The sequence below is a fragment of the Rana temporaria genome, chromosome 3 (assembly GCF_905171775.1).
Source record: "Rana temporaria chromosome 3, aRanTem1.1, whole genome shotgun sequence".
In the NCBI taxonomy this organism is placed as follows: domain Eukaryota; kingdom Metazoa; phylum Chordata; class Amphibia; order Anura; family Ranidae; genus Rana; species Rana temporaria.
The window spans coordinates 15,909,445-15,933,847 of record NC_053491.1 but is presented as its reverse complement, the minus strand read 5'-3'; the positions used below and the strand labels follow the sequence as shown (position 1 = coordinate 15,933,847).

General features: G+C 48.4%; 1 protein-coding gene across 1 annotated transcript; it reads left to right on the top strand.

Moving 5' to 3' along the window:
- Nucleotides 1–9,574: 9,574 nt before the first annotated feature.
- On the top strand, nucleotides 9,575–12,437 carry KBTBD13 (kelch repeat and BTB domain containing 13). The gene has a single exon (XM_040342302.1). The coding sequence runs from the start codon at nucleotides 9,934–9,936 to the stop codon at nucleotides 11,311–11,313; it is 1,380 nt and encodes a 459-aa protein (XP_040198236.1). The 5' UTR covers nucleotides 9,575–9,933; the 3' UTR covers nucleotides 11,314–12,437.
- The last annotated feature ends 11,966 nt before the right edge of the window (nucleotides 12,438–24,403 follow it).

Genomic DNA, 24,403 nt, shown 5'->3' with positions numbered 1-24,403 from the left:
CGCGCCTAATTTAAATGATTCCCGCTCCCGGCGGGATCATTTACATTAGGCGCCCGTACACCGGGCAAGTTAACACAGCGCCCCCGCAATTTACGGAGCTTCTGCTGTGCCTGTGCCTGCGTAAGAAAGGCGCAGATTCTTACTGAATCTGGGCCAATGGTATGATAACCCAAGTCATCTGATACATTGTTATCTGGCACAGCGAAACGCAGTAATACGCAACTTCAAAAAACTAGTTTGGAAAGGTTTAAAGTCAGCCACCTCCTCCTGAATTTATGTTATTAGGTTTCACTGTGCTGAAGGAGATCCAGCAAGAAGACGTATGACCTTGATGGCGGGATCAAAGGCGTGCTATTGGATGTTATTCTAGTAGTGATGGATGGGGGAGGGAGGGGGGGATGGACTGCAGTGATGAATGGCCAGCTGCTGGGCTTTATAGAAGGTTTGCATTCTCCAAATACATTATTATTTATGAAATGTAACAGCAAGTTGATAAATAAGCATTCTTTACATTCAAAGAGCAGGATTACGAAGGGTGACTCCTTCTTGGCGAGAAAAAAAACGTATATTACCAAAAGTATTGGGACGCCTGCCTTTACACACACATATGGGGCCAGATTCACATACAAATACGTTACGCTGCTGCGGCGGCGTAACGTATCCCATTTACGTTACACCGCCGCAAGTTTACAGCGTAAGTGCCTGATTCACAAAGCACTTACCTGTAAACTTGCGGCGGCGTAGCGTAAATCCGCTCGGCGCAAGCCCGCCTAATTCAAATGGGGCGGGCACCATTTAAATTAGGCGCGTTCCCGCGCCGAACGTACTGCGCATGCTCCGTCCGTAAAATTACCCGACGTGCATTGCGCTAAATGACGTCGCACCGACGTCATTTGCTTAGACGTTAACGTAAATGGCGTCCAGCGCCATTCACGGACGACTTACGCAAACGACGTGAAATTTAAAATTTCGACGCGGGAACGACGGCCATACTTAACATTGCTTAGACCACCTAGAGGGCATGCTTAGTTTTACGCGACGCATCTCTACGGAAAACAACGTAAATTTAGATCGACGGGCAAAGCGGACATTCGTGAATCGTCATAACTAGACATTTGCATATTCTACGCCGACCGCAATGGAAGCGCCACCTAGCGGCCGGCCTAGAATTGCAGCCTAAGATCCGACGGTGTAACACAGTTACGCCTGTCGGATCTTAGGGCTATCTATGCGTAACTGATTCTATGAATCAGGCGCATAGATACGACAATCGCATCTCAGAGATACGACAGCGTATCAGGAGATACGCCGTTGTATCTCTTTTGTGAATCTGGCCCATGAACTTTAATGGCATCCCAGTCTTAGTCCGTAGGGTTCAATATTGAGTTGGCCCCGCCCTTTGCAGCTATAACAGCTTCAAATCTTCTGGGAAGGCCGTCCACAAGGTTTAGGAGTGTGTCTATGGGAATGTTTGATCATTCTTCCAGAAGCGCATTTGTGAGGTCAGGCACTGAGGTGTTCTATCAGGTTGAGGTCAGGACTCTGTGCAGGCCAGTCAAGTTCCTCCACCCCAAACTCCTGGGGCTAGATTTAGATAGGTTAGCGGATCTAAAGATCCGCTAACCTATCTGATTTACGTTACGCCGCCGCTATTTTTTTTAAGCAAGTGCTTTATCCAGAAAGCACTTGCCTCTAAAGTTGCGGCGGCATATCGTAAATCCCCCGGCGGAATTCAAATTCCGCGGCTAGGGGGCGTGTACTATTTAAATCAGGCGCGATCCCGCGCTGATCGAACAGCGCATGCGCCGTCCGCAAATTTACCCAGTGTGCATTGCTCCAAATGACGTCGCAAGGACGTCATTGGTTTCGATGTTAACGTAAATTACGTCCGGCCGTATTCGCGAACGACTTACGCAAACGACGTAAAGAATTCAAAACTCGGCGCGGGAACGACGGCCGTACTTACCCCTGCTATAGCAGGGGTAACTTTCCGCCGGAAAAAGCCGAACGCAAACGATGTAAAATAAAAAGCGCCGGGCGGTCGTTCGTTTCTGAATCGGCCTAAATGCTCATTTGCATATCCGACGCGTAAAAGATACGAAAGCGCCACCTAGCGGCCGGCCTGGAATTGCAGCCTAAGATCCGACGGTGTAAGTCACTTATACCTGTCGGATCTTAGGCATATCTATGCGTAATTGATTCTATGAATCAGGCGCATAGATACGACGGCCGATCTCAGAGATACGATGGCGTATCAGGAGATACGCCGTCGTATCTTCTTTCTGAATCCGGCCCCTTGTCTTTATGGACCTTGCTTTGTGCACTGGTCCAAATAATTTGGTGGAGGGCAGTGTTGCCAACCGTCCGTATTTTTATGGACAGTCCGTAAAAACGGGCACTTTCCCCCCCCTCCCCTGTTTGTAAATGTCTATGGTTGCGGAAATGTGCCAGTAAAAATAGCCGCAATCGGTTTGGCTTGGAACTGCGCATGGAGATTGGAGACAGGGGGCGATTGGAGGCAGTAGGTAATGGTGGCTGAGGTGGCACCGTAGAGGGGGGTGGAGGCAGGGGGAGATTGGCGGCTGGGGGTGTTAGTGGCAGGGTGTGTTGGTGGCACTGCAGAGGGTGGGGGATGGATATGGGTTGTTGGTGGCACCGCAGAGGGGGATGGAGGCAGGGGTTGATTAGAGGCAGAGGGCCTGGGGGAGATTGGAGGCAGAGGGTGTTAGTGGCAGGGGGTGATTGGAGGCAGAGGGCGATGGTGGCATCGCAGAGGGTGGGGATGGAGACAGGGGTTGTAGGTGACACTGCAAAGGGGGATGGAGGCAGGGGGTAATGGTGGCTGAGGTGGCACCATAGAGGGGGATGGAGGCAGGGGGCAATGGAGGCAGGGGGAGATTGGCGGCAGGGGGTGATAGTGGCAGGGGGTGTTGGTGGCAGGGGGTGTTGGTGGCACCGCAGAGGGTGGGGGATGGAGATGGGTTGTTGGTGACACCGCAGAGGGGGGTGGAGGCAGGGGGCCTGGGGGAGATTGGAAGCAGAGGGTGTTAGTGGCAGGGGGTGATTGGAGGCAGAGGGGGATGGTGGCATCGCAGAGGGTGGGGATGGAGACAGGGGTTGTTGGTGGCACTGCAAAGGGGATGAAGGCAAGGGGCCTGGGGGATATTGTGGCACCGCAGAGGGGGGTGAAGGCAGGGGGTGTTGATGGCAGAGGGGGATGGAGGCAGGGGGTGATTGGAGGCAGGGGGCCTGGGGGAGATTGGAGGCAGAGGGTGTTAGTGGCAGGGGGTGATTGGAGGCAGAGGGGGATGGTGGCATTGCAGAGGGTGGGGATGGAGACAGGGGTTGTAGGTGACACTGCAAAGGGGGATGGAGGCAGGGGGTAATGGTGGCTGAGGTGGCACCGTAGAGGGGGATGGAGGCAGGGGGCAATGGAGGCAGGGGGAGATTGGTGGCAGGGGGTTTTAGTGGCAGGGGGTGTTGGTGGCATCGCAGAGGGTGGGGGATGGAGATGGGTTGTTGGTGACACCGCAGAGGGGGTGGAGGCAGGGGGTGATTGGAGGCAGGGGGCCTGGGGGAGATTGGAGGCAGAGGGTGTTAGTGGCAGGGGGTGATTGGAGGCAGAGGGGGATGGTGGCATCGCAGAGGGTGGGGATGGAGACAGGGGTTGTTGGTGGCACTGCAAATGGGGATGAAGGCAAGGGGCCTGGGGGAGATTGTGTCACCGCAGAGGGGGGTGAAGGCAGGGGGTGATGGAGGCAGGGGGTGATGTGACTAAATAATTTGCCCTTATTATATCAAAAATGACAAAAATATGTTTTTTTTACCTTAATATCTCCCTTAAATCACATTGCTATTTGCCTAGCGAACTTGTTTATAGCCTAAATACTGAAATTTGCACCTAAAAATGGAATTTAGTAACTTTTGTGAAATGCCAGTAAAAATTTGGCTGTGCTCCTCGGGACTTCCCGCGGACTTCCGACCTGAGACAATAACCACTCTGATGGACTCCTTGGCGCTGGGCTGGCTGTCCGACGGAGAAAGGGAGGCACTGACTCAACCGTTTACAGCACTAGAAGTACAGAGGGCCATCCAATCCTTCCCTCCGGGCAAAGCGCCTGGGCCGGACGGACTCCCGCTTGATTTTTACCGGGCCCACGCGGGCCTCTTGGCTCCTCTGCTGGCCCAGCTCTATACCTCATCCCTAACGGACGGCAGTCTCCCAGCTTCCATGTACCATGCCCACCTGACACTGATTTATAAGCCTCCCAAGGACCCCACTTCATGCGCCTCTTACAGACCTATTGCCCTACTCAACACCGACTTCAAGATCTTGACTAAACTGCTTGCCCTTAGGCTGTACCCTATGCTGCCCACGGTGATTGACTCCGACCAGACCGGTTTCATGCCCCGTAGGTCCACTGACGTTAACCTTAGAAGACTCTTCACCAACATACATGCCACACACAACAATTCAGGGACGAGGACGGTAGCCTCCTTAGATGTCGAAAAGGCCTTCGACACAGTCGAGTGGCCTTTTCTGTGGGAAACGTTGCGCCGAATGGGTTTTCCGCTGCTATTTATTAAATGGCTTCAGGTGATTTATAAGTCCCCTACTTCTTCGGTGCGCTTGGGGGGGGGCCTTTCCGCCCCCTTCAGGCTCTTCCGGGGAACCCGTCAGGGTTGCCCTCTCTCTCCGGCCCTATTTGCCCTTGCCATTGAACCGGTGGCAGAGGCTTTACGCTCCACACCGCTCATCAGAGGTCTTCGAGTGGGCTTGCTGGAGGAGAGGGTGGCCCTGTACGCGGATGATATGCTACTGTTCCTGAATGATGCGGGACCTTCTTTGCAGGGTGCCCTGACCGTTTTGGACACATTTGCCTCGGTCACTGGACTCCGGGTAAATTGGTCCAAATCACTGCTTTTCCCGATAGACCAGGCGGCCAGATCTACCTCCCTACCAAATAACCCGCTATGCTGGGTCACTTCATTTAAATACTTGGGTGTACAGATCTCTGCATCGGCTTCTGATTACATCCTGTTAAATCTGACCCCGGTTCTGTTAGATACCCAGTCCAGGTTCAAGTCATGGAGCAATCTCCCGCTGTCTGTGTGGGGGAGGGTAAATCTCATTAAAATGAAGATAGTACCCAAGCTGATCTACCTCTTCCGCCATTCCCCACAGTGGATACCCAAGTCATTTTTCAACAAATTAAATCAGATCTTCTCTTCCTTTCTATGGGGCCCTTCCCCTCCCAGGTACAAGCTCGCGACTCTGATGAGGCCGCGAACACAAGGGGGAATGGCGTTCCCCGACTGTCACAAATACTTCCTAGCAACACAATTGGTGACGGCGGCCTGGTGGTTGCAGCCGGATGGGACCAATACTGCCACCGCCCTAGAGGCCTCGGTGGTCGGCTCGAGGGAGGCACTCCAGCTTTTGCTGTTCCGTGGCCCCCGCGCGCCGTACACCTTGACTCCCTCCATGCTTACAACCATGCGGGCATGGAAGACGGGACTGGCCATTGAGAAGTGCAAGCCCACAGAGATCTCCCCTAATGCCCCTCTTTGGGGTAACCCAACCCTAGAGCACCTCTACAGGCTCCCGGATCCGGTAGCATGGTCGAAACGAGGCGTTAGACTAATTTCACATATAGTCTCGCAAAATAAACTACTACCCTTTGAAGAGCTCGAGTCCATGTTTGGCCTGCCCCGACACTACCTCTTCAGGTACCACCAGGTGGCACATGCTTTCTCGGCACAGTTTCCGCTGTCGTCCTGTATCGTGGCCCAGTCGGAGTTGGAGAGAACACTTCGGTTTTGTTGTGACACGAAGCCTACCTCACATCTATACTCATACCTGATTTTTGTGTCTCTCCCTCCTCTGGAGGGGCTGCGGTCCAGGTGGCAGCGCGACATACCTACGCTAGACGCAGACGACTGGGATGATGTGTGGGATCTTCCCTTCCGCACCTTGGTCTCCATTCGAGACAGGTTGGTGCAGTTCAAAATGGTCCACAGAGCATACTTTACGCCACATAGACTTCACAAGATGAACCCGACACACTCCCCAGAGTGTTGGAGGTGTAGTGCCTCTCCGGGCGACTTTTCACACATTTTTTGGAGGTGCCCTGCGATAAAACAATACTGGGAAGAGGTGCTGGAGTTGGTCAACAAAATTGCGGCAGTCCAACTGCCACTTGCGATGGAGGTGTGTGTCCTGGGTATTGTCGAAAATATAGTCCAATCCTCTGCCAAACGCACGTTAGTGAGCCTACTACTTTTCTATGCACGCAAAAACATTGCCATGCATTGGAAGAAGCCTACTCCGCCCTCCCTACTACAGTGGAGGGGCCTGGTAAATGCCAGCCTTCCCTTATACAAAGATACATATGCAAATCGGGGTTGCCCGCAGAAATACGACAAAATATGGCGAGCCTGGCTGGCAGAGGATGAAACCGCTGGGTGAACACCTGTAATAGATGACATGTTGAACGTGATGGCATAGAGAATAACCTGTTTCCTTTCTAGTCTAATCCTCTTCTTATTAGATGGCCGGAGCGCCAAGGGAGCACACCGCGAGGGGGGGGGCATCTTAGCCCCCTCTGTCCCTGTTCTCATTGATCTATGTTGTGTGCTTCCACCTGTCAGGAAGCACTGTGTAACAACATGTGTGACGTATATATTGATCCGTGTTCAATGCATATGAGCTGTGTATGTATGTACTGTCCTATGTCAAGTTGATGTATTGTCTAGAAACTCAATAAAAACAATTTAAAAAAAAAAAAAAAATTTGGCTGTGCCAGTAAATTTCGGGAGTCGTGCCAGTAGATTTCAATCTGGTAGGTTGGCAACACTGGTAGAGGGGGGATTATGGTGTGGGGTTGTTTTTCAGGGGTTGGGCTTGGCCCCTTAGTTCCAGTGAAGGGAACTCTTAAGGCGTCGGCATACCAAGACATTGGGGTAGATTCAGGTAGGGGCGCGCAATGATACGGCGGCGCAGCGTATCGTATTTACGCTATGCCGCCGTAACTTACAGGAGCAAGTGCTGTATTCACAAAGCACTTGCTCCGTAAGTTGCGGCGTCGTAGCGTAAATGGGGCCGGCGTAAGCGCGCGTAATTCAAATGTGGAAGTGGGGGCGTGTTTTATGTAAATGTATGATGACCTGACGTGATTGACGTTTTGTACAGACGGCGCATGCGCCGTCCGTGTACATATCCCAGTGTGCATTGCTTCCAAGTACGGCGCAACGACGTATTGGTTTCGACGTGAACGTAAATTACGTCCAGCCCTATTCGCGAACGACTTACGCAATCTACGTAAAAAATTCAAATTTTGAAGCGGGAATGACGTCCATACTTAACATTGGCTGCGCCTCCTAATAGCAGGAGCAATCTTACGCCGAAAAAGCCTAACGTAAACGACGTAAATAAATTGCGCCAGGCGTACGTACGTTTGTGAATCGGCGTATCTAGGTAATTAGCATATTCTACGCCGACAACAACGGGAGCGCCCCTAGCGGCCAGCGTCAGAATGCACCCTAAGATACGACGGTGTAAGAGACTTATGCCAGTCGTATCTTAGGCTAATGTCGGCGTATCTTGCTTTCTGAATACAGAAAGTAGATACGCCGGCGCAGCTTTGAATTTATGCGGCGTATCTATGGTCACGCCGGCGTAAATTCTCTCTGGATCTACCCCATTGTGGACAATTTCATGCTCCCAACTTTGTGAGAACAGTTTGGGGACGGCCCCTTCCACTTCCAACATGACTGCGCACCGGTGCACAAAGCAAGGTCCATAAAGACATGGAGGAGCGAGTAAAAATGGTCTGGTCATAAAGGGGGTAAAACCTTCCGGTGGTTAAGTGGTTAAAGGGTCACTAAAGGAATTTTTTTTTTTAGCTAAATAGCTTCCTTTACCTTACTGCAGTCCTGGTTTCATGTCCTCATTGTTCGTTTTTGCTTTGAAGTTGCTGTAATTCTGCTGTGATCTCCACACTTCCTGGTTGCCTGTTTCCTTATAATCATCATAGATTTTCACGGTGGTCTAAACTGTCATTACTGTGTGTCTAAAACTCCTCAGAACCAATCAGATTCATTTTAAAAACAAAACACTGCCCTGGATTTGTTTGTTTTTGTTCTGTGAGTCTTCCTGACTCACCTCTCACCCGGAACTTCATGTATGTACCTTTAAAACCGAAAGTGAAACTAGAGGCACATTATATGATAGATTAAATAAAATTTTTAATCATTTTTAACCACTTCCAGACCTTAGGTGTTTTTCAGATTTGGTGTTTGCAAGACTAAAACAGTTTTTTCTGCTAGAAAATTACTTAAAACCCCCAAACATTATATATATTTTTTTCTAACACCCTAGAGAATAAAATAGTGGTCATTCCAATACTTTTTGTCACACCGTATTTGCGCAGCGGTCTTACAAGCGCACTTTTTTTGGAAAAAATTAACTTTTTTTAATTAAAAAATAAGACAACAATAAATTTGGCCCAATTTTTTTATATATTGTGAAAGATAATGTTACGCCGAGTAAAATGATACCCAACATGTCACGCTTAAAAATTGCGCCCGCTTGTGGCATGGCGTCAAACTTTTACCCTTAAAAATCTCGATAGGCGATGTTTAAAAAATTCTAGAGATTGCATTTTTTGAGTTACAGAGTAGGCCTAGGGCTAGAATTATTGCTCTCGCTCTAACGATCGCGGCGGTACCTTACTTGTGTGATTTGAACACCGTTTTCATATGCGGGCGCTACTCGCGTATGCGTTCGCTTCTGCACGCGAGCTCGTCGGGACGGGGCGCTTTAAAACATTTTTTGTTTTGTTTTCTTATTTATTTTTATTTATTTTATTACTTTTTACACTGAAAAAAAAAAATTATCACTTTTATTCCTATTATAAGGAACGTAAACATCCCTTGTAATAGAAAAAAGCATGACAGGTCCTCTTAAATATGAGATCTGGGGTCAAAAAGACCTCACATCTCATATTTAGACTAAAATGCAAAAAAAAATAAAAAAATTTGAAACTCATTTTTTCAAATGACAAAAAAAAAAATTGTCTCTTTAAGAGGCTGGGCGGGACTGACGTTTTGACGTCACTTCCGCCCAGCAGAGCTATGGGGACGGGCGAAGGAGATTTTTCCTTCAGTCTCGTCCCCGCTCAGCTGCCGAACAGTCGCGATCTCCTCCGCCGCTACAGACGGCTCCGGTAAGCGGCGGAGGGCGCGGGAGAGCGGCGGGAGCCCTCTCTCGCCCCTGATAATGGCGATCTCGCGGCGAATCTGCCACGGAGACCGCCGTTATCGTGTACCAGACCGCGCAGACTAAAGATCGATACCTCGGTTGTGGCAGCAGCTGCTGCCGTTACCGAGATATCAATCTTTAAAAAATGGACGTACATCGTCGTGCGCAGGTCTGGAAGTGGTTAAAAGGAATCGGTTAACTTTTATGTCTCTATACCCAATAAACAGTCATTTCAGCAAAAAATTTTTTTTCATTTAGTGACCCTTTAAACTACCCATGCACTATTTTCTAATAGATGACACAATAAATTGGCAAATTCTGACTGACAGCAAACAGTCGATACCAGAAGTCTCTTGGAGATGTTCGGGAGCTCTCACTGAATGGTTGGTGACTGGCGAACGTGCGAGGGTTGTAATCTGTTGTTGTGGCCGTTCTATCATTAGGCAGAAGGATATCTGTGTCTAATGAAGGCCGGCATGGGCAGCTGCCTTGTCACAACTATCTGGCAGCGTGCTAAGCCCGGCTCATACCATCACATGAGCGCCGCTATCTTTAGCTAGAGACGAGCTACATCTTCCAAGCTGCAGAAGAGTTGCAGTAACCCAGCCGTAGGAAATGAACGAGTGACACAAAGACATTCATGCTTCTTATAGTTTACCAAGCCATAGGAAATGGCCAAGCTTTCCGTCACCGTGGAAGAGACCGTCTTTACCACAGACAAGGACCTGTTGATGGAACACAGTGAATATTTCCGTGCACTTTTCCAGTCTGGCATGAGGGAAAGTACCCAGGATCAAATACAGCTTCACAACTTGGGCGCCTTGGGTTTCCTGATAACTCTGAGGGTTCTAAAGGGGGAAAGACCTCTTCTGAGCTGCGAGGAAATCCTGCAGGCTGTGGAGTGCGCATCTTTTCTTCAAGTTGAGCTCCTGACCAAGCACTTGGTCAACCTAATTGACTCTGACAACTGCCTGGCTATGTTTCAAGCTGCCGCCACCTATGGACTACTAGACTTGTTTCACGCTTCGGCCTTGTACATTAGAGATATTTATGATATGTTGGAAGAGGATATCCATTGCCTGCCCCCTGACCTTGTTCAGTACATAGACTCCATCACCCCAAGCACCTTTGTTGCAGTAGGTGCCCATACCCCAACTATACAGTTCCTTGAGGACGCCTCAAGAACAATGTGCTTTTTAGATGAAGAGAAGAACCAATGGCAGAGCTTGGGCTGCATTCCAGAGGAAGCAAGCACTTTTTTAGCTGGCGTTACCACGATGAACAATAAAGTTTTCATTGTAGGGGGCGCTCGGGGGGCAAACAAACAAGTGGTGGAGAAAAGCTTTTGTTATGATGGAGACCAACACAGCTGGAGCGAGTTTGCTAGTCCGCATCAGTTGCGGTATGAAGTGACGCTAGTTGGACACGAGGGACATCTATACGCCTTTGGTGGTGAATATGAGAGAGTTCCTGTGGCTTCTGTGGAGAAATATTCTCTCACTTCCAAGATTTGGACTTTTGGCCAAGAGCTACCACAAGCCGTGGCAGGTCCCCCTGCCACAAAAGCCATGGGTAGGGTCTTCATATGTCTCTGGAAACCACAAGAAACAACTATTATTTATGAATACGATACCTGCCAGGATGAGCTGATTCCTATATCTTCAATAAGGCGGATGCAGAGCTACGGCCATTGCATGGTAGGACATAGAGACGATCTCTACATTATGAGGAATGGGCCATCTGACGACTTCTTACGCTGTGCCATTGAAAATTATAACCTGAGCACACAGCAGTGGACAACTTTGTCTGGACAGTATGTAAACAGTAAGGGAGCCCTCTTCACCGCTGTCATCCGGGGGGACACGGTCTTCACCTTGAACAGAGTCTTGACTTTGCTCTACAGAGTAGACAATCACACCTGGAAGCCCATAAAGGAAAAGACTGGATTTAACAAAGGGGGATCTTTGCACACATTCTTCCTGAGATTACCGACTAAGACAAAGCTGATGGCCAGTAAACTATACAAGAACCCTCATCAGAGTTTTTTATAACCGTGGTGTTCTGCTGGGGATGGGTGAAGATGGGCATGGACTTTTCCTGGGGATCGAAGGAGATGGGCATGGACTTTTGCTTGGGATTGATGGAGATGGGCATTGACTTCTGCTAGGAATAGATTGAGATGGGCATTTTCTTTCAATGGAGATGGATGGAGATGGGCATGGACTTCTGCTAGAGATTGATGGAGATGGGTAATTACTTCTGCTGGGAATGGATTGAGATGGGCATTGTCTTCTACTGGAGATGGACGAAGATGGGCATGGACTTCTCCTGGGGATTGATTGAGATGGGCATGGACTTTTGCTTGGGATTGATGGAGTTGGGCATGGACTTCTGCTTGGGATTGATGGAGATGTGCATGGACTTCTGCTAGGGATGGATTGTGATGGGCATTGTCTTCTAATAGAGATGGATGGAGATGGGCATTGACTTCTGCTAGGGATAGATTGAGATTGGCATTTTCTTTCAATGGAGATGGATGGAGATGGGCATGGACTTCTGCTAGAGATTGATGGAGATGGGTAATTACTTCTGCTGGGAATGGATTGAGATGGGCATTGTCTTCTACTGGAGATGGACGAAGATGGGCATGGACTTCTCCTGGGGATTGATTGAGATAAGCATGGACTTTTGCTTGGGATTGATGGAGATGGGCATGGACTTCTGCTTGGGATTGATGGAGATGTGCATGGACTTCTGCTAGGGATGGATTGTGATGGGCATTGTCTTCTAATAGAGATGGATGGAGATGGGCATGGACTTCTGCTAGAGATTGATGGCGATGGGTAATGACTTCTGCTGGGAATGGATTGAGATGGGCATTGTCTTCTACTGGAGATGGACGAAGATGGGCATGGGCTTCTGCTAGAATTGGATTGAGATGGGCATTGGCTTCTACTAGAGATGGATGGAGATGGGAATGGACTTCTGCTTGAATTACATTGAGATGGGCATTGGCTTCTACTGAAGATGGCTGGAGATGGGCATGGACTTCTGCTAGAGATTGATGAAGATGGGTAATGACTTCTGCTGGGAATGGATTGAGCATAGGTGTGCGCAGCCTATTGAATTAGGGTGTGCACCCCAAAGTTCAAACGCACATGAATGCCACCTGCTGTCACAGGAAGGAGGCTCTGGTGGTGGACAGTTGATTGGGAGCATGTTACAGTACTCCTTAAATATGGGTGTAACATGTTCCTAAAGTTGAGCCTAGACTTTAACATAATGGGGGCATTTACACTGTCCACTGGCACCCCCAACCACCCACCTGGTGCTGCTCCTGGATAATGCTAATGCACATAAGGGGGGGGGGGGGTTAGGGTGTGCCCAGGCACACTCGGCACACCCTGTGTGCACACCTATGGGATTGAGATAAGCATTGTCATCTACTAGAGATGGATGGAGATGGGCATGGATTTCTTCTAGGGATGGACTGAGATGGGAATTGTCATCTACTGGAGATGGATGGAGATGGGCATTGACTTTGAGCCATTTTTTTTAGATCCGACTGTTATCAAAGTAGTCACTGAAAGTGAGTTCTATTAATGACCATCATTCTTAACACATCTAGTATTTTCAAATTCACTCCAAAGCTTTCAGAACACCTCTGGAGCCACTTTTACCAGTATCATCAATGAAGGAGGTATAGATATAGGTATGTTGTTCTTACATAGGCGTGCGCACAGGGTGTGCCAGGTGTGCCTGGGCACACCCTAATCCCCCAGTGCTGCACAGATTCCCCCTGCTGCTTTGCTGCAGCAGAGAAAGAGACTGGGGAATCTCTGTCCTCAGTTCCTTTTTCGCTCTGACAAAAGTGACACATCAGGGGTCTGTTTAGACCCCTGATATTTCCCCAAAGCCCCCCAATGGGGCTCCTTAAAATTTGTTTAAAAAATTATATATATATATATATTTTTTTTAAATAATAAAAAAATTAAATTGTAAAAATAAAAAAAATTGTAAACTACTGACACCAATATCTGCCCTACTGACACCATCCACTGCTCTACTGACACTGTCCATTGCCCTACTGATATATATATATATATTATAAACACTAGTGAGCTTTGGGGTGCACACCCTAATGCAATAGGCTGCGCACACCTATGGTTGTTCACATGTGAGAAACGATTTCATGATGCACAAATGCCTGAATATAAACATCAATACCTGTAAAGTAAGTAGAGCATAATCCACTACTTTTTAATAAACCTATATTAAACCCTTGAAGACTAAGCTTTTATTTGACACTTGTTGCTTACAAGTTAAAATCAGTATTTTTTTGCTAGAAAATTACGTATAACCCCCAAACATTTTATATATATATATATATATATATATATATATATATATATATATATATATATTTAGCAGAGACCCTAGAAAATAAAATGTCTGTTTTTGCAATATTTTATGTCACACTGTATTTGTGCCTTCAAACGCATTTTTTTGGGGGAAAAAAATAAAATGTCATGAATTAAAAACAAAAAAAAAACTAACATAATATTTTTTTGTATAATGTGAAAGATGATGTTATGGAAAATAAAAAGATACCAAACAAGTCGCGCACACTCGTGGAATGGCGATAAACTATTCTACTTGAAAATCTCCATAGGTGACGTTTTAATTTTTTTTACTGGTTACCAGTTTAGAGTTGCAGAGGAGGTATAGTGCTAGAATGATTGCTCTTGCTCTAATTATCATGGAGATACCTCACATGTGTGAAAAAATATATAAGAAAAAATAGGAGAATTTGGCTCGAGTGTCCTTAATAGACATAAATTAAACCAAGAGAGGGGGATGGGAATTGGGATTATAGCGGTGCCTCAACAATAGAAGTAACAAATAATGCTTAAAAATGTATAATATTTTATTACATAAATATTGTAAACATACAGTACAGTCATGGGTGCATAAAAACAATAAAAAATGCATATAATATTTAATACTGGCCAGAGTGTTAACGGCCTACTGGGGTTACAGGTCAATATTGCGCAAGCAAGGGGGGAGGGGGTGGGGCACTTTAAAAATATACATACAGTAAAACCTCGGTTTGCAAGCATAATTCGTTCCAGAAACATGCTTGTAATCCAAAGCACTTGTATATCAAAGCATTTTTTTTACAGGGTATAAAACAGAAGAGGCGCCTCTAAGGCCTCGTACACACGACCAAACATGTCTGCTGAAACTGGTCCGCAGACCAGTTTCAGCGGACATGTTCGGTCGTTTGTACGTCCGACCGGACAATTTTCCGGCGGATCGGACAGGTTTCCAGCGGACAAATGTTTCTTAGCATGCTAAGAAACATGTCCGCTGGAAGCCTGTCCGTCGGACATGTTCGGTCGTCTGTACGACTTACCGGACATGTCCGCTCGGCCGAAAGGCCTCGCATGCGTCAAAGTGATTCGACGCATGCGTGGAAACATTGACCTTCCAGGGTCGCGCACGTCGCCGCGTCATCGTTGCGGCGACGGCGCGGCCACGTCACCGCGTATCCTGTATGCGGGGATTTTGGTTGGATGGTGTGTACAACCATCAGACCAAAATCCGGCAGCGGACATGTCCGATGAAAACGGTCCGGCGGACCGTTTTCATCGGACAGTCCGTCCGTGTGTACGAGGCCTAAGTGTAGCAATAAGTTGCTAAATGTTGTACCTTCATTAAATGTAACCATATTGCTACACTTAGAGGCTCCTCTCGTCTTTTTTATACTCATTTGTGACATGACGCTACTCTTATATCAAGACATCGCTTGTATATCAAGGCAAAATTTATTAAAACATTTTGCTTGTCTTGCAAAATGCCCTCAAACCAAGTTACTCTCAAACCAAGGTTTTACTGTATATATTTATTTATTTTTAACTCTCCCTTAAAAAAAAAAAAATTGATCACTTTATTTGCTGTCACAAGGAATGTAAAGATCCCCTGTGACAACAATAGTCACATGTCGGTTATTTTTTGGAGGGATCTGGAGTCTATAAGACCCCAAATCCCTCCTTTGCACTTAAAGCTAGGCGTTCCTAATTAATTGACATGCTTCCGACCGGCGCATACAGCGCGTCACGAGTTGCCGAAAGAAGCTTGCGAGTCGGGTCTATACAGCGCCTGCGCACCGACGTTCGGCTTCTTCCGGCAACTCGTGACGCGCTGTATGCGCCGGTCGGAAGCATGTCAATCAATTAGGAACGCCCAGTCCCGCAGATTATACCCGGAAGCCGCGGTGAACATATCTATATAAAACGATATGTACGGCAAGGATTTAAAAAAAAACAACGTAATGTCATTATTATAACTCGCCTGAATGTAATGTTAAACATTTTTTTTGGTGAACCCCCGCTTTAAAAGCATTCAAAACGCCAAGTTTGGTTGTTTTGAATACTGTCATTTAAAAAACAAATCTGAAGCCTTTAAGGCTCAGTAAACTGGAAGTTATGTCATTACATCACTTCCGGGTTAATAGATCCGATCAAAGCCGACTACGGCTGTGTCCGGGTCTCCAGCCAGCCATGCCGGCTGGTCGCTTGGACCTCCCGGTGGGACGGGAGAGCCCGGGTGGGCCACGGAAGGGGGCAGGAGTGGGAGGGAAGGAACGCTGCTTGTAATAACATAGTCATAGCTCCCAACTGTCCCTGATTTCGAGGGACTGTCCCTGATTTGGAGAAATGTCCCTCTGTCCCTTATTCCTCCTCATTTGTCCCTCATTTTGGCCTGATCAATATAGAGGTGTAAAAAATGCAGTTTTTATCTTTCCCAAAGTGTTTTCCATCACTAAATCTTTCATCTGATTTCTAAATTGTTGCATTTATAAATTCCAAAAGCCAATATAAAGGAATAGTAGTGGTAAAAAAAAGCACTTGTGGGTTTAACCAATCTTCTTTTTTTGTTCAATTCTCCTTTAAGGGGGCGTGGCAAGGGGTGTGTCCTATGCCTGCATGCTTTTGGTGATGGGTTTCCCTCATTTCCATCTAAAAAAGTTAGGAGGTATGCATAGTGGGCACACCACTCTGCATTACATGGTGGGCACTGCACTGCATTTGGTGGGCACAATACATCACATAGTAATCACTGCACATCATGGTCACTGCACTTGGTGGTCACAATGCATCACATAGTGGGCACAATAATCACATGGTGGTCACTGCACATGGTGGGCACTGGGCACAATACATCACATGGTGGTCACTGCACATGGCGGGTACAATAAATCACATGGTGGTCACTGCAAATGGCGGGTACAATAAATCACATGGTGGTCACTGCACATGGAGGGCACAATACTGTTTCAATAAATAATCTCAATAACTGTTTTCAAATGTTTTTCTGGCTTTTCCTTTAAGTTCCCCATAGACAAGCATATGGAAGATGGTCGTGGGGCAATATTCCCGTAGATTGTAGGCGGGCGGCGCGTAAGCCATTTACACTACGCCGCCCCAACCTACAGGAGCAAGTGCTGTATTCCCCAAACACTTGCTCCGTAGTTTGGGGCGGCGTAGTGTATTTGGCCCGGCGTATCCCAGCGTAAATCCAAGGGGGCGGCTTCTATTTAAATTAAGCGCGCCACCGATTCTAACGAACTGCGCATGCGCCGGGCTTAAAATAGCCCAGTGCGCATGCTCCAGTTCTCGGTGTAAAACGTCAATGACGCCGACGTGTGCGTCATTGACGTAAAGTCGTATTCGCGGACGACTTATTAAAACGACGTACCCGACGGGAAAACACGACGCGGACCCGACGCCATACTTAACATGGCCTACGTGGGACTGGCGTAAGGTTACCCCTCATATAGCAGGGGTAACCTTACGCCTACGCAAACGACGTTAGCGACGGTTACGCGACGCAAGTTTGTTCGGGAATCGGCGTATCAGGCTCATTTGCATAAACAAATGAGACCTGAACGTAAACGCCACCTAGCGGCCGGCGGAGTAATTACATTTTTTTTTTTTTTATATATAATCTTTATTTTCAAAAAAAAAATTTGCATAGGAAAAACAGACATACAGCTGTAATGTCGGCCAACATGGCCCAGCAATTAGAATACAGGCAATGTAACAGTCCCCTGGCATGTCAATAGGGATCCTGTCCCGGGCTGTCAAACGAAGCATATGTGGCAAAAAGCGTCTCCGGGGCGTGCCTACACCTGGAAGCGCGGCCTGGGGAATAGTGAACATCATATGTAGGACATGTTCTGAGCTATAACCATAGTAGATCTACCCACCCGCACCACCTAAGCACACCCCGGAAAGGAGGGAAGTCCCTCCATCTGTCAGGATAATCAAAACAAGCCTCTGCGCCTCGGACCCTCATGCCATGGGGGAACTAAGGAAGGGAAAAACAAAAAGGGGGACTCATACAGTAAGGGAGGGGAAAGGGGGGAAGGGGAGGGCACTGCAGCATCATCAGGGTCCCTAGTGACACTCCCCCCTCCTGCCCTGGGCCCCCTTCCAGAGGGGGACACCCCCTGGGGGGGCCCAGGCACAGGCAGCTCCTCAGGTCCTACATAGTGTATCCAAGTCGCCCATATCGAGTAGAATTTATCGTATTTGTCTTTGCACTGCGCCATCCACTTCTCTGCCTCCATAATTTTGTTCACCATACACACCCACTCCGAGCGGGTCGGTATTGTAGGCGTCTTCCAATGTATCGGAATCAGCCGTCTGGCCGCATTGAGCAAATGAGGCAGTGCAGATTTGCAATATTGGCTAACCGGGACCGTAGGGAAGTGAAGCAGGGACTCCAAGGGAGAGTCCGGAAGCGCCACATCCAAGATCAATTTGACCTGGGCATGGACATCCTGCCAGAAGGGGCACAGTTTGGGGCATTCCCACCAAATGTGCAGGAAGGTGCCCCTCTGGCCACACTCCCGCCAACATGCATCCGAAAGAGAGGGGTATATCTGAGCAAGTCTAGTTGGGACCCTATACCATCTGGTGAGGACCTTGTAGCTATTTTCTTGCATCCTTGTATCAACCGTGCTCGAGTGTGTTAGTCTGTAAAAGTGGTCCAGCTGCGGCTTAGTGAAGTTGTGCTGCAGGTCTCTCTCCCACTCCCTTATGAACCTGGGCTTCCCATCCTCCCATAGGGAGTGTATCAGGGCATATAGCACTGAGATTGCATGGGGGACAGCCTCCCGGGCCATACAGAGGCGCTCGAAGGGGGACGCCTGTGTTGGTGACCTGACCCTCTGGGGTAGAGTTGTGAGAAAATGGCTGAGTTGCCGATAGCGCCACTCATCCATTAGGAAGGGACCATATTGCTCCCTCAGCGTAGCCAGGGACAGCAGCCCCCGGTCCTGGACAAATCTCCCGCATCTGGACTCCCCATCCTCCGCCCACGTCCGAAAAAAGGATGGGTGCTCCCCGGGAGCGAACCAAGGGAAGCCCCCCAGGGGTGCCAGCGGGGAAGTCGGCAAAGCAAGCCTCCCCGTCTTATTTAAGGCATCCCAGATTGCTAGAGCATGGACGGCAAAAGGGGACACCAGCCCCGACAGACCCCTATGTTCTCCAGGCACCCACGGGGCGTGGGATAGATTAGGAGTAATTACATTTAAGATCCGACAGTGTAAGTGACTTACACATGTCGGATCTTAGGCGTATCTATGCGAAAATGATTCTAAGAATCACTCGCATAGATACACTGGCCAAAAAAGAGAGATACGATGGAGTATCCTGAGATGCTCCATCGTAACTATATTCAGAATATGGCCCGATGTCTTTCCCGGAATCTATCCCTTACATCTTATTCCTTCCCATCACTGACCAGTTAAATCGCTTCCTCCTACAGGAAACAGGATAAAATGGCATCAATTAACCAAATGATGAATTGTCAGACTAATGAGACATATCGCCATTATTCGGAGATGACTTTTGGTAATGGGTGTTGCCAAGGGTTTACTAAGATCTGAGTCTGAGAAAATCTCTATGTTTTCGGGAATCTAGTGAGAGGAAGAGCTACATGAAAATTTATGGAAATGTAATCCATGTCTTGGAGGGGAAAAAAAAAAGGAACCCCTTTATGTTGGCAGAAACTGGAGCTTCAATCGGCCGGGATGATCAGGATTGGTAGGAGGGATTCCTGATCGTGCAGCATTGTGGTTGGCTACACAGTGCTGATGTCATCAGAAGCCAATCCTACCAACTCCTGATCATCGGTACTTGACAGCTCGGTCACAGTTCTGGGGCGCCGATGGAGTGTGCCCCTGAACAAGAACGTGACACATATATGAGTTGGCTGGGCAATAAGGCCCACCTGCCTTAGTGCCACACTATGGCCCAGATTCACATACCTCGGCGCATCTTTAGGCAGGCGTAGCGTATCGAATATACGCTACGCCGACGCTGCGCAGAGCGGCGAGCACAGTATTCACAAAGGAAATGCTCCCACAGTTGCGCCGGCGTAACGTAAATTCGTAGGCGTAAGCTGGCCTAATTCAAAGTAGGTGGAAGTGGGCGTGATCCATTTAAATGAACCGTGACCCAATGCAAATTATGGGCCTAACGAACGGCACATGCGCTGTCCCGTGGACGCATCCCAGTGCGCAATGCTCAGAATCACATCGAAAATACTCCCTAAGATACGACGGATCACTGCCTACGACGTGAACGTCACCTACGCCCAGCCCTATTCACGTACTACTACGTAAACAACGTAAAATAAGACGGCAGTTCCCAGGTCCATACCTTTGCTTGAGTTGCGCCTCATAGATGGGGAATAACTATACGCCAGACGTAAGCCTTACGCAAACCACGTATATTATGCGCCGGGCGCAACTACGTTTGTAAATCGGCGTATCTCACTCATTTGCTGATTCGATTCGTAAATTAATGGGAGCGCCCCTTGCGGCCAGCATAAATATGCGCCCAAGATACGACGGCGTAGGGAACTTACGTCGGTCGGAAGAAGCCTATTTTCAGGCGTATCTAGTTCTGTGGGCACGGCGCACAGATACGACGGCGCACATTTACACTTACGCGGCGTATCTATAGATACGTCGGCGTAAGTGCTATGTGAATCCGGGCCTATATTACCAAAAGTATTGGGACGCTTGCCTTTACACACACATGAACTTTAATGGCTTTGATGAAGGCTTCAGCAATTAGCCTGTACCTGTGTGTCCATGTAACAAATAAAGTACTTTTATTCAAGAGCATCCGAGTTGCCAGCCTTCCTGATTCATGAACTTTAATGGCATTCCAGTCTTAGTCCGTAGGGTTCAATATGGAGTTGGCCCCGCCCTTTGCCGCTATAACAGCTTCACCTCTTCTGGGAAGGCCGTCCACAAGGGTAAGAAGTGTGTTCACTTTAAGAAGGAAGTTTCAAGATTTTCTTTTAATTTTAAATAAATAACTGTGAAGCAAAATAAGGGTCAGTGCCCATCAATGCCGCCTAATCAGTGCCCATCCATCTGCAGCCTCATCATTGCCATGAACGCAGCCCCACCATTGCCATGAATGCAGCCTCACCATTGCCATGAATGCAGCCTCACCATTGTCATCAGTGCAGCCTGATCAATGCCCATCTGCAGCCTCAGAGGGGACAGGGAGGGGGCGGGACGATCACCAACAGATTACAGATTACGCTCGCGACACCACGGCTGGGCTTGAAGAGAAACATATAGGTACGTGATTGTGCCCAGCCGTGCCATTCTGCCGACGTATAAATCTTCGTCCTTAAGGCCCCATTCACACGAGGCGGACTCCGTCAATACGGAGTCCGCCAGCTCAGCGGGAGATCTGTCTGCAGATCTCCGCTAAGCCAACGGATGACAAGCTCCTCTCTGCTCACTGAGCGGGGAGGGGCTTGTCGGGCACCGCTGTCTCCTATGGAGCGATCTGATGAAAACGGACAGCATGTCCGTTTTCATCAGATCTTACCCGATCCGATCCGCCATGGACGGATGGGGACGTGTCCCCATACGTCTGTTTTTAGCGGGTCGGATCGGGTCGGATGTCATCCGACGCTCCATAGGGATGCATGGAGCGGCCGTTCAGGCCCGCTGTCAAAACTGACAGGCGGACCTGAACGGTCCGTCCATGTGAATGAGGCCTTAGGGCCAGATCCACAAAAGGGATACGCAGGCGTATCTACTGATACGCCGTCGTATCCCTGTTTCTATCTATGCGACTGATTCATAGAATCAGTTACACATAGATATTTCTAAGATCCGGCAGGTGTAATAGTTTTACACTGCCGGATCTTAGGATGCAGTACCTCGGCTGCCGCTGGGGGCATTTCTCGTCGAAATTCCGCGTTGGGTATGCAAATTAGCACTTACGGAGATCCACAAAGCTTTTTCCCTTCGGTTTTTTTCCGTAAGTGTTAGTTTGCCGTCGCAAAATTAGGGCTGCTTTTACAAACTTAGTACACCATGTAAAAGTAGACCCTTCGCTGTCAATTTTTTTTAAAATGTTTTTTTCCCGCCGCAACTCTTTTTTTTTCTTTTACACCCGTCGTGATTCTCGAAACTCGGCGCAACGTAAATCCGCGCAAAGCACGTCGGGAAAATAGCATCGGGAGCATGCGCAGTACGTCCGGCGCGGGAGCGCGCCTAATTTAAATGGGACTCGCCCCATTAGATTGGGCACGCCTTGCGCCGGACGGATTTAAGTTACACAGCTGCAAATTTCTATGTAAGTGCTTTGTGGATCGGGCACTTAGGTAGAAATTTTGCGGCAGTGTAACTTAAATAGGAACATTTAAGTTAAGCCCGCTGGCTGTGGATCTGTGTTTAAGGCTGGGAACTTCTCCTACTAGTCAATTCCCGGGTTATTTATGTACTCCCCAACCACCTACTGGGCACTCTCCAACAGGGGGTAGGCTGAGACAACATAAATATTTAGGTTGCTGATTTGCCTTTCCAGACGACTACTTTCCGGAATCCTCTAGAAGGCAAGGAGAAACAGTCAAACCTGCAACCAGTGGAACCCAGAACAGCCCAAAGCAATCACAGACTGCTCCAGGGATTTCAGTGAAGCCAAAGAGAACTCCATATACCTAGCTTTTCTAGCAACCTTATATGGGAGGGTGCTACACAAGGAAGATCATTTTATCCTATTTGTTTTCAAGAAAAGTGACAACTACATCTCCTTTGTGCATAAGACAAGCACTCAGAATAGCCTGGAGATGCATGTCAAATATTTGGACGCAACGCGTTGAGCACCTCGCAGGCTTTCTGGCCTGTCACAATGCACCTCCAGCTATCCAAACAACGACTAATGGCACACCCTCTGCATCCCCGGCTCTATTTTAAGGGCTGCTTATGAGAAACACTTAAATCATATAAACATTTACATACTTTGTCCTCTCGCAAAGCCGCTCTGCTTTGTTCCTCTCCGTCCAAAAGTCATTAACAACATAGGTCTCCCCACAGGGTCCCACATCTGCTGCTACTTGTTCCCGTGATTAATGAGGGATGGAAATGGCTGAATTTATATGGCCTGGGTAATTGCTGTGTGTGCTGCCACATTCATGGACTGACATGCTAAAATACACAAACGCTCAGAAGCAGATCGCTAATTACTAACATGCAGGCCGTCCATTAAGCACACAAATGTAGCCAAAGCCAGAACTACATGTATAAATACAGCGGCGGCAGGTCCATAAGAAACGCAGGGGTGCCGCCCCTCCCCCCCAATTTCCATGCGTAAGTTTGGAAGCACAAATAGGTAGATTCAGGTACGAGTGCTTAAAGATGCGGCGGCGTAGCTTAGCCTGTTTAGGCTACGCCGCCGTAAATTAGCTAGGCTAGTAATGATTCTCAATGTACTTGCCTGCTAATATACGGCGGCGTAGCCTAAAGCGGGCGGGCGTAAGGGCGCCGAATTCAAATGTGTTGGAGGGGGTATGGTAATGAGGCTTGACCTCACGTTTTTTAGGGGTTTTTTTTAAGTGCGCATGCGCCGGGCGCCTACATTTCCCAGTGTGCATTGCGGCTACGCACGCCGCACGGGCCTATTGATTTAGACGTGGACGTAAACGACGTAAATCCCGATTCGCGGACGACTTACGCAAACGACGTAAAAAATTTGAATCTCGCGGCGGGAACGGCGGCCATACTTTAACATTGTTATTCTACCTAATAGGTGGAATAACTTTTGGGCTTGCTAATGCCTTACGGAAGCGGCGTAAAACTACTGCGGCGGCCGGGCATACGTTCGTGAATCGGCGTATAAACGAATTTACATATTCTACGCCGGCCGCAATGGAAGCGCCACCTAGCGGCCATCCAAAATATTGCAACCTAAGATAGGACGGCGCAAGCCGTCCTATCTTAGATATGTTTAAGCGTATCTCTGTTTGAGCATACACTTAAAGCGGTTCTCCACCCTAAAGTGGAGTCCCGCTGACCGGAACCCTCCCCCCTCCGGTGTCACATTTGACACCTTTCAGGGGGGAGGGGGGTGCAGATACCTGTCTAAAGACAGGTATTTGCACCCACTTCCGGCCACACGATACGGGCAAAAGACGGGTTTTTCTGACTTCCCGTCTGTCGCCCGTTGTGTGCTGGGAACACTCGGCTCCCAGCACACAGCGTGTGCCCCAATCGGGCAGTGAAGCCGCAGCGCTTCACTTCCTGGTTCCCTCAGCGTGGATGGCGGGGGGAGCAGCAGAGAGACGAGCGATCGCTCGTGCTCTGCTGCGATCAGCGCTGGACTCCAGGACAGGTAAGTGTCCTAATATTAAAAGTCAGCAGCTGCAGTATTTGTAACTGCTGGCTTTTAATATTTTTTCCCCATGGCACATCCGCTTTAAACATAAGTCGGCATAGATTCTGAGTTAGGTTGGCTTATCTACTGATAAACCGGCCTAACTCTTACTGAATCTACCTAAAAAATTAGAGCCTAAGGCCGCGTACACACGGTCGTTCCAAACCGATTAGAATGGTCCGGCGGGCCATTTCCATCGGTTCACCGCTGAAGTGGCCTGATGGTCTGAAGTGCGTACACACCATCGTTCCAAAAACCGATCGGGTCAGAACGCGGTGACGTCAAACACACGACGTGCTGAAAAAAACGAAGTTCAATGCTTCCAAGCATGCGTCGACTTGATTCTGAGCATGCGCGGGTTTAGAACCGATGCTTTCTGTAC